Source organism: Haliotis asinina, chromosome 11 (genome assembly GCF_037392515.1).
Source record: "Haliotis asinina isolate JCU_RB_2024 chromosome 11, JCU_Hal_asi_v2, whole genome shotgun sequence".
NCBI lineage: Eukaryota > Metazoa > Mollusca > Gastropoda > Lepetellida > Haliotidae > Haliotis > Haliotis asinina.
The window spans coordinates 46,955,718-46,968,989 of record NC_090290.1 but is presented as its reverse complement, the minus strand read 5'-3'; the positions used below and the strand labels follow the sequence as shown (position 1 = coordinate 46,968,989).

Here is a 13,272-nt window from a genome sequence, read left to right as displayed (position 1 = left end):
CGATACCCCAAAGGGCAGATGTATTAATCTTTTTATCTTGGTCGATCGTTGATAAGCTGATTAGTAAAGTATGTCAGGGGGAAAGACATCTGATCCGACCGAACACAACAACGTGTCTGGTCACTTTAAGGCCAGACTTTATAAATAATTGATTTACGGTTTCAAATACGGAGATTTTAATGTAAGTAAATATTTAAACACTGTGTTTCCTTTTTAAGCGAAGTGGATATCATATTTTTTTTCTCATGAGAAGAGAAATGGGTGGAAATTTGTAAATTGTTTTTAAAATCGTGTTTATCGTCATTAGGGTATAGGTAAATTTTGAAAAAGATATGTTGTTAGTCTTTTAACTTCGGCCCTGAAATACTGGGACAAATATGACCTTACGCTCTTATGCTTCATACGCTTGCTCTAAAAATGATAATGTGTGCATGTGCATGTGTGAGCGTGTATGTGTCTGTTTGGGGGTGGGGGGTTATATCATACAAATACCACGCGGCACCAATTAATTACCAGTTGCCCACCATCTTACATCGCTACACTTATATATATGGGACGGTCGGGTAGCCTAATGGAAAGCGTTCGCTCGTCACGATCCGAGTTCGAGTCCCCAAATGGGTACAGTGTTTGAAGCCCATTTCTCGTGTCTACAGCCGTGATGTTGCTGGGGTATTGTAAAACCAAACCCGTTCACTCATTTTTATAAAAGAATAAAAGATGTGATGTGCCATTGTTCCAACTGCTCTAAAATATACTCGTATGAAATTAAGCATACCCATGCAACACCATTTCTATATCTGACGTCAGAGCATGCCATTAATTTATAAAGTTACAATACGTGCATCATGGTAAATCAGATCTACTTCATTCCCAAATGAGTACCTCTGACATGAACCAAAACTGTTGACTGTATAGATCTCACGTGTGGCTCAATGTGGCAAAGGCTTCAACATATTATTTGTCCAGATGTCCAAATTGACCTTAAGAAACACGGACAGTCCATTAAGCTGAAACCGGCAAATGATTAACAGCGAGTAACCATTTTGTGCATGTTTTGTATAGATGACAAATTCCATGTTGCTTAAAAATAAGACTGTCATATAAAGAATATTTACGGTGGTTCAATTCCTCCGAGAACCCTGATGCCGACAGACTGTCTTCAAAGTGGTACTTGTTCATGTATTGGTTGGAAATATGATCCCAATGTTCGGAGATGTCGTGATGTGGTGTTGTCAAGCATAAATATGAAACATCATATCATTTTAAAGTAGCACTGCCAAACCTTTTTAAAGGTTGAGTTGGGTTTTGCGCCACGTTTAGCTATTTTCTAGTACTATCTCGGCGAGGGATACCCGAAGTGGCCTTCGCACATTGTGCCCATGTGAGGAATCGAAATCGGTCTTCGACTTAACGAGAACAATGTGTGGAGCCCATATCTGGTGTCCCCCTACCACGATACTGCTGGAATATTGCTGAAAACGACATGAAACCATACTCACTCACTCACTCACTCACTCACTCACTCACTCACGCACTCACGCACGCACGCACGCACGCACTCACTCACCTTTTGTCTTCAAGCAATAGTTTGTATCGCTGAGCTGCCAAACACGTCATGAGCTGACCAACAAATGGTCGATAAATGGAATATCGATATAATGCTTTCACTTAAATTCCAACACGGACATTTTAGTGTCGAAGTTGCAAGATTAGAATAAAAAGGATTGGAACTTTCCGAATACATAAGGCTTTAAGGGCAACTGTGCGCATGACGTACATAAAAACAACCATATTCGCGAACTCCGCCAGTAAAATATTGTGTTGCAATAGGAGATCGAATTTAAAAGAAACCTTTCCTGTCGCCAAATGAAGTAGAAATATAGAACCACCGAGTATCATAAAAATATATCATATGACTTATTTGTTATTTCGTGTGTGACATGTAACAGAACCCATTTGTCCGTGCAGCTTCAATGACGAAGTGACATCACCAAGTCCCTGCTATCACTAATCAGAAAATATCTCGCTCATATCAAAATGTTTTCATGTTTTACAAACCAGACTCAAAATGACGTTACAATGGCGTCATCCAAAATATACAATATCATAATTAAATAGCATCATTCACAAGATAAGAAGGTTGATCCATCACTGTCTTGGGTTTTGATGATGACGACATTTCAACATGCATTGTTATATGGAGTACGTCTTTCAACATGTTGTGTCAGGCATAACGTATTTGACGATCCTTACCGTTTCCGTGAACACCTGACGTTATCAATGATTTCCGGTTATCCGTCCATATAATTGTAGGGGCGGTTGGGCACACTTATGGTTAAAGCGCCTGCTCGCCTCGCTGAAGACCCGGGTTCGATTTCACACATGGGTACAATGTCCGAAGCCCATATCTGGTGCCAACGCTGTGACATTGTTGAAATACTACTAATTTTAAGCTGCGTAAAGCCATACTCTCCCATATAATTATTGTAAACGTCTAGTTGCCTTTCATGTCCAAAGGAAACTGTTTCGTCGGATAATCGAGGTTGGGTATTCTCTGATGTTGACGGTGACGTTGACGCTGACGTTGGCGTTGTGTGATCCCAGTGCGAGACCACGCATTGCTCTGCTTGTTTGCTTGCTTATCGCCGCACTCCACAATTTCTCTGTATATGGTCGAGTCTGGACCAAACAATCCAGTGACTGAAATCATCGGCCTCCGCAACTTTGAATTGCATAATATGCGCCAAATAAGTGCTCCTGACCACCCGATCCCGTTGGTCGCCTCATTTAACAAACCTTGGTTGCCGAAGACCAATTGCAACGGTATCGTCGAGGGTCCATGCATAGCGATACAGAACATCACTTCCTCGTTCTTAATTAGTCTCTCGCACAACACCATCAACCGCAGGATGGCGATCGATCCCTGATTTGGAGAAAATTTGAAAGTTAACAAATTCCTTGTTTCATGTGGACCCTGTGATTGTTCTGTTCGCTGAAGTACAGCACCGAGTTGTCTACCTTTAATGGGATCCGAAAAAAATCTATTCTCAGACTTGTTACCGTATTATGTCAGAGTGCTAGTGATAAATTGTGTCAACCGGTTTAAGGATGTTACATGCATATAATGTGCATCAGGCTGCTGTTTATAGCCTATATATTCATCATATGAACAGCGCACTTTCCGATTAAAAACTTCCAAAATGCAATAAGGCCATGATGGATTGCATTTCTACCCCGGTCAATGGATCAGTGTGCACTCTATTTCCTCTCTCAGCTCCCTGGGGAGTATTCAATCCAACCTGTGCACGTCGCGCGAGAAGGTTAATTGTCTCATCATATCTTCCTGCGGTGTTAGCAGAACATATTCTTTGCTTAAGGAGAAGCTATCAATTTTTAAAAGTTCTTTGTCGTGACCCTCAAAGATCCGAGTTACAATTAGTTTTCAGTTACGCAAGCTTGTCGTAAGAGGCAACTAACGGGATCTGGTGGTCAGACTCGCTTTCACATGTCATCGTAAAATGTGTGGAAGCGATTTCTGGTGATCCCGACCGTGGTATTGACCTGTGTCCGATTCCTCACATGGATATGCGAAGTAGGTTCCAAACTGTTCCAGTCAGGCTGCCGATTCCTGGAATTGAACCATAGCAGACACGCGTGAATGCAGACACGCGTTTCATCATTAAACTGATAATATGATGAGCATTTTAATCAGACGGTAATCTTGGAAAGTGAGTCACAACTTAACAAGTCGCGGAGAGCGATATATTTACAAAATGATCCTATGAAAATATTCACACGCCAGTCAGGCCAGTGACTGTTTAGAGTTACTTGCCCGACTGGATTTTTACTAGCCACGGGCGAGGGGGCAATGCATGGATGCAATGTGTGGAACCCATTTCTGGTGTCTGGTTGAGTCATAGAAGCGACGTAAAACTAGAAGTCACTCATCTCTGCACTACAGTAAGTGAATAACGATGGTTTTGACTGTCGTTCGGAGGTCTGCGTATTAGACAGTCGGGTCGTCGACAGGTTCTGAATTATTGTTTACAAGTAATCTGGTAATCTGTAAAAATTTCGTATTTTCTCCTGGTCATATCCAGCGATAGAGGTTCATGATGTGTATGTGTATACCTCGTCCAGAGGTTTCATGCAAGAACAAAGCTGATATTACGATGACATATGTATAGACGGGGTCTATCGCTGGATTCCAGTGCGGTTCAATTGCTGTTATAACAGACAGACAGATAAATTTCTATAACTCCGACAGTGAACTAAGAACGACATAGCTGCACCCATCAAAGTAGTCGCCTCGGAAGCTATCCTCTGGGTCTCGGTGATGGCACACGGACAGTTTATACAGTTTCTCCCGTGTTACGAAATCAAACATGTCTTTCTTATCTAAATATGAAGACAGGTTGGAAATAAAACAGATGATGAAAGTTCACATATCTAGAAGCGGCGTGAGGCATCGATGTGAGATACCGAGCTAGGCGCAAGGAACTCTGGGTAAGAACATGGCTGATTTATGCGACCTAGGCATTTTTGTTTTGATCTAGGGTTTGGTGAGTACTGGCTTCAAATTAAATCAGGTCGACAATTAGTAGATTGTAAATCATCCGGACGAGAAGCCCACAAGCAATTTCTGCAATTTAGATACGATGAAAGCATGGCCAAATCCATGTTCTCTGCGCAGCGCTTTAGTTGTCTTCATCGCTGTAGGGAGCTCTGTTGTTGTGATTTGGGAATGGAACTGCGCTGGAGCTACAGACATATTTAGTGCATGATTTAGAAACACAAACAGCAGCTGACCAACAATATTTTTAAGCTTTCGAGGTTATACGTGTAATAAAACCTCCTGAGTCATGTGTTGACTCGAGAACCTGTTAGGGATGTGCATTCTTTGCATAATCATTTTTCCATCAGAGTGCTATTTGTTCAAAGCAATTAAAGCAAGGACAAGACTAAGTCTGTGGGCAGACAACAAACAAACCTATTGTAAATTGAAAAGGATGACAAGGGATATGTAGACTTGATTCATTTACGGCTTCAGCATTGCAGAGAGGGCAAGGCTGCAGAGAAAATAATGCCGTTGATGGACTGTGAGACAGACTACGCTATGATTGCTTTAAGTTTAAGTTACAGCTTCAATCGCTTTCTGCAACGGCACCCTTAGAGACGCGCTGATTGGTCGGATGAATTATTGTTCTTTCGTAACCATAAACGATATGCCACCACATCATGTTAACCATTACGTGATTTTAGCGAGACTGCTTGAGGGTCAGGAACCGTTAATACAACTTAATTATAAAGTCAACATAATTTCCTTAGACGTATCTATGGTTACAATTCCGATCGAAGACTGCATGACTATTTTCCTGTAGCCTTCGATGAATGCCGGAAATGTGACAAAGTGCAAGTTAACATTTATGCTCTGTAGATCAATGCCCTCCCATGCCCACCGTTTAGATCCGTGAAGGTCCGGGGTAGAATAGGCCTTCAGCAACCTATACTTGCCATTAAAGGCGACTCTGCTTGTCGTAAGAGGCGACTAACGGGGCCGGATGGTCAGGCCCGCTGACCTGGTTGACATATGTCATCGGTTCCCAATTGCGAAGATAGTTGGTCATGCTGTTGATCACGGTGTTGTCTGGCCCAGACTCAGTTATTTACAGACCGCCACCATACGGCTGGACTATTGCTGAGTGCAGCGTAAAACTAAACTCACTCACTCACACACCACTGTGTAGCAGGGGGTGGTGGGTTAGCCTAATGGTAAAAGTATTCACTCCTCCCGTCTATGACTCGTGTTCGATTCCTGACAAAGGCACAATGTGTGAAGCCTATTTATGGTGTCCTCTGCTGTGAGTGTTGTTCTGTGCGGCTTAGAACTACCATCACCGGTTATCCTGACTTACGAATTTGTTATATTTTATCTTATCCTCAGTAGTTTACATGTAAAATTAGCACCCGATCTACTAATCTCCAATGCATGGTGTGTGTCATGTCGGGCTGAGGTTGGGTAGCCTCGTAGTTAAAGCGTTCGCTGCTGACGGAAAGGATTGGGTTCGATTCCTCCAAAGGCTCATTTCTGATTATATTGCTGATATCTTGTTAAAGTGACTTATTTGCCATTCTCATTCACCCCAAATTTCACAATCCATTACGAGTATGCTTTAGCGTGCTCGTGTGTGTGTGTGTAATAGGCGAGAGAGCGAGCGCTTTCGACTGTTTGTGTTCTCTAATGTCGTTCTCTGCAATACTACAAATATTTTCGACAGCGATCTATGAACCAGCTAAACTGACCAGACAATCCAGTGACTGACATCATGAGCACTGAGTTATGCAACTGTAAACGCCTGTTTCGGCCAGAATTAGTGGCAGGGGTCTATATTTTGCTCGGTGTCCAATCTGTCGGACGGAATTAGTAGCAGGGTATCTATATTTTGCTCGGAGCGCAATCTTGTTTGCATGTTTTGAAATTGAACAACACATGGCACAAAAACACAATTTAGTGCCTCTTATTTTCTGCCAAACTATCCTAATCTCATCACCACACTCCAGAGCAAAGTTTATTTTCAATGTCAAGAACTTAACAGTGTCTGACACGGTGATCCAAGCAGTCCCAGTAACAGGTGCCCGTAGACGCAAATAAAACCTATCAGAACTGGACATTTAGAAGTAGCAAAACCGGAAGTGTTGTCTTTCTGTTCCATTTTCCTATCTACTATCACGACGGGTAATCATACAGGGGCCCTTCTAGGTGTGTTTATTTCACCTCCGATGATAACGGTATCGTAGCCGTCGATCACGTAACAATACACACACGTCACACCCGGCAGCTGCTCATTGTCAGATAAGATACCCCCAATTCACCACAGATGTTTCCAATTATTAGCCCGTAAGCCAGACCCTTCCTCGTTTGGTTTTATTGTTTTATGATATATCCATGTTAAAATGATTAGCGTTCGCGCAAGGCAATTACATAAAATCTGGAATTTTAATTAGCTTATCGTCGGATGAAACGTTCTCGATTATATAATGAAATAAGTATCTAGGGAGGCTGTGACTATTTGGGTTAATTGAGACATGTTTATGTCTTGCGTTTGATTGAAGTTAGCTAGAAACTTACAGGTCTGTTTGATATATATTACCTATTTCACTGACGGTGGGCGGTACAGATATAAAACTTTATTGGATAAATACTGCATGTTCGTTTCATTGATTGTGGGAAGGTGGTCCGAACTTGCCTGTATATTTCATGTAAATATTACTTTGTTGGTGGTAGGTCGTAACAAGATAACGATCGAGCCCTAACAAATCATGTAATGTTATAAGATGCACATTTCGCTTCAATATCTGCAGATAACTTTGGTCTATATATACCTTCTGATGTGCTATTTCAATAACAGTTTTGATGCTATTTTTAAGGAAGTGGCCGAGATAACATTTCAGTTGAACCGTTGTAATTTAAACATGTAAAAAGGCTCGATAAGATAGATAACCGTGTGTTGGGTCTGTAGATGCAAGCCTTAAGATCTGTTATCGTATTGATTGTGGAGAAGTTGTATTTTACAGTATACGAATATCGGGGTTCTCATGCATATCATTAAGTGAGGATTCTATTTTATAGTCTGTTTGTCGATTTATTTCGGTTAATAGAGATTTATTAACGGTGGTAAGTAATTGCATTTATTTATTTATTTAGCAACCAACGGGGAACTAATACAAACTTGATGCTCTGGTCATAAGCTGGAAATCACGCATCCATGACTAACGTAAAATCTGGAACATAACGCACAGTAAAACTTTGATGTTTTCATTTAGACGATGCAAGAACTCGTCGGTTTTTAAGGATTTATATGGACACAGCGTCCGATTCATTGCACACAGGGTCTTCAGCAAGTAATGCTTGTCTTAAAAGGCAGCTGTAACGGGATGGGGTAGTCAGACTCGATGACGCGGTTAACAGATGTCAACACCCAACTGCGCAGATCGATGCTCATGCTGTTGATCACTGGGTTGTTTGGTCCAGACTCGATTATTTACAGACTGCCACCATATACCTGGAATATTGCTGAATCCGGCGTAAAACAACAAACAAATAATCTATAGCGACATTTTAGGACTCGTCCCTTCGTCGAGTACAAAGAAAATGCACGATTTCAAGTCAGTGAGACCTCGTACAGATGGGAAAGTCGCAATAACATGGCGTGCCTGATATAGCGTCGACATCCATTGATCGAGTAAAAAACCAGCGCATCTTGATCATGTACTAGTTGCCTGGGTGTGTGTAATATATAAATAGTTCCCTATAATATAATAATTGTGTTCACGGGATCGCATGAGAAGAAAAAGCGTCGTTTCAAAATATTAAGTTTTCCATAGAACATTCATGAATGAAACCTTTTTAAGGAGGTGCTCCATGAAAGACGATCATGTCAACTTGTTTTCGAACACTGCAAATTATATGTGTTTTGTAATATAAAGCGTGGTGAAATGTATTGAAACTCTTGTTTGTTATTCTAGGTCGTCTTCTGTGGCGATACTTTGTGTGCGTACAACCCAACAATACAAGGATGTACTGTGACTTGTTTTGATCTTCACCCGACTCATTTGTAATCATTTGCAGGTAATCTCCAAGCTCCTAACACTGCCCCGTGTTGATTCTGGTTTGTGTCGTGCGGGCACCTGGTTGGCTCCAAACATCACGGTGTCAGATAGTATGTGCGAGAATGTGGCCGCAGCGACGATGTACGGAGCAATCGCGCCGCCAATAGCGGCAGTGTGATGTGGAGCTCCGCGGAGGATCGCCACAAAATATCTTCAGCAGACGATAATTGCCAGCGAGGCTCATATGGAACATTTCCTGCAGCGACCAGATGGTGAACGCACTTACATGTGATGTAGTGATTGTCAATAGGGAACATTCAATGATTCTCGCCGAACAAGTACTTTCGACATCATTTACAAGATTAAAAGATCTCCAATTTGCGGAACTATTTACACGTTTTTCTCTGGTTCACAAATGTGAAGAACAACAAACATTTGATGCTTCTTGAACCTTTTGTAGTATTTATTTCTCATTCGAGCACAGCAGTTGGTGATTCTGACGGATGTGTTTTAGAACTCCGGCTGTTCAGAATCAGCTTTGGACTGAGAAGCCTTGATGAAGTCAGTTCACGGGATTTTTTTACATTTTTGAGTCCTGTGAAACATCTCGAGGAATTGTGGAGCACCTTCGTTTGTCCAAGTTACCAAACTGATTACGGAACAATTCGAACATGGACGGTTCAATGGTTTGTTGGATTTACCTGTTATGGTCCGTTGGCGGATACGGTGTTAGCTCGCAACAGGTAAGAAACACTATATTCAGTTACTGTATCTTTATGCTTTTATTGTTACTATTTTCCTAATAACCAGTTTAGCGAGCTTTCGTATCTACGACGACTGTATCACTATTAAGAACTTAATCATTTTAAATGCCTTAACGAAGTACTGTTTTCAGGATGAATAGAAGAATTTCTGTCAGTATGTTTTGTATAGAGCGAAGAAAAGAAAGTTAAACTTGAAACTTCGTTAGATTTGACACTATAGTAAAACAACCCTACATTAGTGTTCTAGGTTTATTCTAAGGTAAGAGTACTACGCAACATTATACCATATATATAAAAATTATATTTAACTAAAGTTGCAGAGTTACACATAAAGGTCGAACAAGTTTAGTCAAGTCATTTATTATCCGATCAGTCGTGAATTATTTTGATCGTTTTCATCATTAATTAATTTAGTTCCAATACATGTGTCAACACCCATCTATGATCCTGGGTTTCAGTACTTACATAGAAATGTCAAAGATCCATGATCTGAAAAATCACCTTGAGCTGTCTTCCCGAAATAACTGGAATCGGCGTGATGAATGATTAATTGTGTGAAACACAACTCAGTTACTCTAGACCTGCAAAAGTAGATAATATGAAACATGAACTCATGAAATACATTTAGATATTCACACTGCGAAATTTCGATAATTTCATTGCATTTCTTTGGTCAGCTAAATTAAATTATACTTTCACAACCCAAATCACAGGTACCAGTGACATTCGTGTACTCTCTATATATGATCTGTTTTCATTAATTCAGGTGTTTTATACCTTTTAATCATATTATTAAGCCGTTTGAGTTCTGGAATTGTTTAATTAATTTGCAAATCTAGATTTTATTAAACATTACATTTACTTGAGACTGCCTATAACGCGAACGTTCTAAATGAAACACGTATAGATCGGGTTCCGTATCTTATTCCCAAATGTCGCATGAGGTCCATTTAACTTCAGGGTGAGTGAGTATGGTTTTATGCCGCTTTCAGCAATATTCCAGCAATATCGCTCTAGGGGACACCAGAAATGGGCTTCACTCAATGTAGCAATGTTGGGAATCGAACCAAGGTCTTTGGCGTCACAAGCAGACGGTTTGCCCACTAGGCTACCCCACCGCCCCCATTTAACTATAGATGGAGGTATTACAGTTTCTGTCAATATTAAAGCTTCAAAGTCTACTGTCAAGGCGGCACATATGACACGGTCATTGTCGTAGTAGCGCATTCGGTCAAACGTTCTCCCAGGTTTTACGAAGCAATACCACCGTTCCTCTAAACAAGAAATCTCAATGCCCCAAAGGCGCTTTAGGTGTCAATGAAACGAAATATATAAATTTAGAGTAAAGCTTTATCCGTAATATGTATAATTTTGATAGTAACAAATAAATCGAAAAGCAGCCACAGGGGCTTCTGGGGAAATCTGGATTTCCTTCATTCGGGGCTTTATTATTGCAGGAAGGGCTAAGCATTAGGGAAAATAATGTAGTTCAGGGTCTGTGAGACAGACTAGTCATGAACTGTGCGAAGAGTTTGGCGGTTTGGTAACTCCATGGTCATTATGTTGGGAGAATGTTGAGACACGAGTCTTCGTGTACATTTTATACATGCGATCATTGTTCAATTTAAGTCTACCCGTTTATTTCATCTCCCCTCTCTCAAACAGGTTTCCCCCATATTTGTGATATGGGGAAGTAGATGCTATTAAAGTTGCGATTGGTCGAAATGGATCTTTGGAACACCCAACTACCTTAGATGTTTCTGAAATGCAACATGGCGTATACTGTGCGAAGTGTTTGGTGGGCATTGTTTTGGGCGGAAGCAGTCTTTTTACACACGTCTTTGGCTTAATTAAGCCTTACGCTGTTATTATGCCCCCGACATGTAATGCAGGGGATATAGTCGACGCCTCGTCTGTCCGTCCGTCCGTAATCATTTTCTTTTCGGAGCATAACTCAAAAACCGATCAATATTTTAGACAAAATTTATCGATATAACAGTCTGAACCTATGGATGGGCCCTATGCTGTTTACAGGTTTTTGTCATTTATCATTTTCCTGGATTCCATGGAGATGAGCTTCGTTTCCGGAGCAGAACTCTAAAACCGTTCAATATTTATCTGCAAAACTTGGTAGATATATCAGTCGGAAAGTGGTGTCTTTTGCTATTTACAGGTTTTTGTGATTTATCATTGTCTCGGTTTCCATGGAAACGCATTGGACTTAGTCTCAAAAGTGAGAGGTGTGTTTCGTTTACAGATATGTGACATTTACATTTTTCATGACTTCCACAGAAACGATTCAAAATTAATCTGAAAAAAGATCAAGTAACCGTCATATGATTTTTCTATTCAAATATGTTGGGACCGGGGGCATATGTCATTTGTTATTCATGCTTTGGTCCTCCTAGCGGGTAAAGTTGACCCTCCAAATTTTTAGGGGAGTCAACATACAAACCTGGGGGTCAAACAGATTTTAAGGTAATATATTGTCAACTAATAACTTTCATGTTGATAAGATGCCATTTTCTATATTACCCTCTAAATCGTACGCATACTGACTCGACGAAATAAACGTCTCCTACTGATTACTGTTTTTCGCAACAGTTGGATTCTTGTAGCTTTCTTAAGTCAGTTAATGAATTAGTGACACGTCTGAATATTTATCCAGTCACTGCTGCGACATATAAGGTGTTGTTTCATCGCTATTGAGGATAGGCGTTATTGCATTTTTAATTAGGAGAATTAATACATAGTGCAAACCCCATGAACTGGTCCTCAGCAGCTCATGCTTGCCATAAAAGTCGAGTAACGTGGTCAAGCTAGTTGATATGGTTTACTCATGTCATCGTGTCTCAAATGCGTAGATCGATGCTTGTGCTGTAGGTCTTGGGATTGTCCTTTCCAGGCACGAATATTCACAAACTGCCGTCACAGAGTTGGATTATTGCTGTGGCCTAAAACTGAACTCACTCACTTGTATATATTCATGATATCTTAATCACCAAACCAATTGGTGTCTTGTTCTGTCCAGTATGTAGTCCACGTTTGTTGACCACTGTTGTCTCGAACTTACGGTTGTGCCCGTGAGTCCTGTCCTGAGTAATTATTTAGCGGTTGTGTATAATTCGAAGAACATGTATTTTCAACGGTCACTTCAGCTTCAACAGGACGGTGTTTGCATGTGCACACTTGGTTACAAATTTGTTCTACAAAATCGTACGATTTTTTGTTTGTTAGTTTGTTTGTTTGTTTGTTTGTTTAACGCCGCAATATTCCAGATATACGGAGTGATAGTTACACGTCCCAAAGGTGTGATAACAGTGTTTGTACTAAGTGGTGCCCAACTATAAGTAGACCACAGACAACACTATCTAACCGTGTAAAGTATCTAATGTCAGGAACGCTGCCCATTAACATTTGACATTTAGAGCTTCGAAGAAATGTAACAAGATGATCTATGTGGTTGACAAGTTTTATTTTTACAATATTTGTTAGCTACTCCCTCTACGATCATTGACCAGAAAGTATTAGTTAAACTGTATTATTTTTGTTTTTCCATAGACCGACTGTCGCAGTCTGATTTCATGCAAAGTATGGGATAAAAGGAATTCGTGAAGTGTGAGGGGTCTTTGTGTACTTGTATTTTGTTGTTGTTGTTGTTTTGTTTTGTTTTTGTTTTTTTGTATTGTGACACGTATTGCCACCGCTTAAATCTTCAGATGTGGGTTTGTATTGGATTTTTATGAGAAGTGGTAGCATTTTCATATCCCACATAGGCAACACCGATTCACCTTCCTCATTGGTCTGTTTAAGCCAATGACGTGCGTCATTATTTATCTTTCCTCGCACATAAATGTCGTTTTTCTGCTAAGCGCTCTTCTGCTATTTTCAATGTACC

The 13,272-nt window shown here is 40.6% G+C and overlaps 1 protein-coding gene across 1 annotated transcript in view; it reads left to right on the top strand.

The window, feature by feature from the left end:
• LOC137256171 (secretin receptor-like) overlaps positions 1-13,272 on the top strand; it is a 148,341-nt gene that overhangs the window by 58,414 nt on the left and 76,655 nt on the right. The window contains exon 2 of the mRNA XM_067793876.1: positions 8,630-9,353. Coding sequence (XP_067649977.1) covers positions 9,282-9,353 — 72 coding nt within the window. The 5' untranslated portion in view covers positions 8,630-9,281. The remainder of the gene's footprint in view (positions 1-8,629; positions 9,354-13,272) is intronic.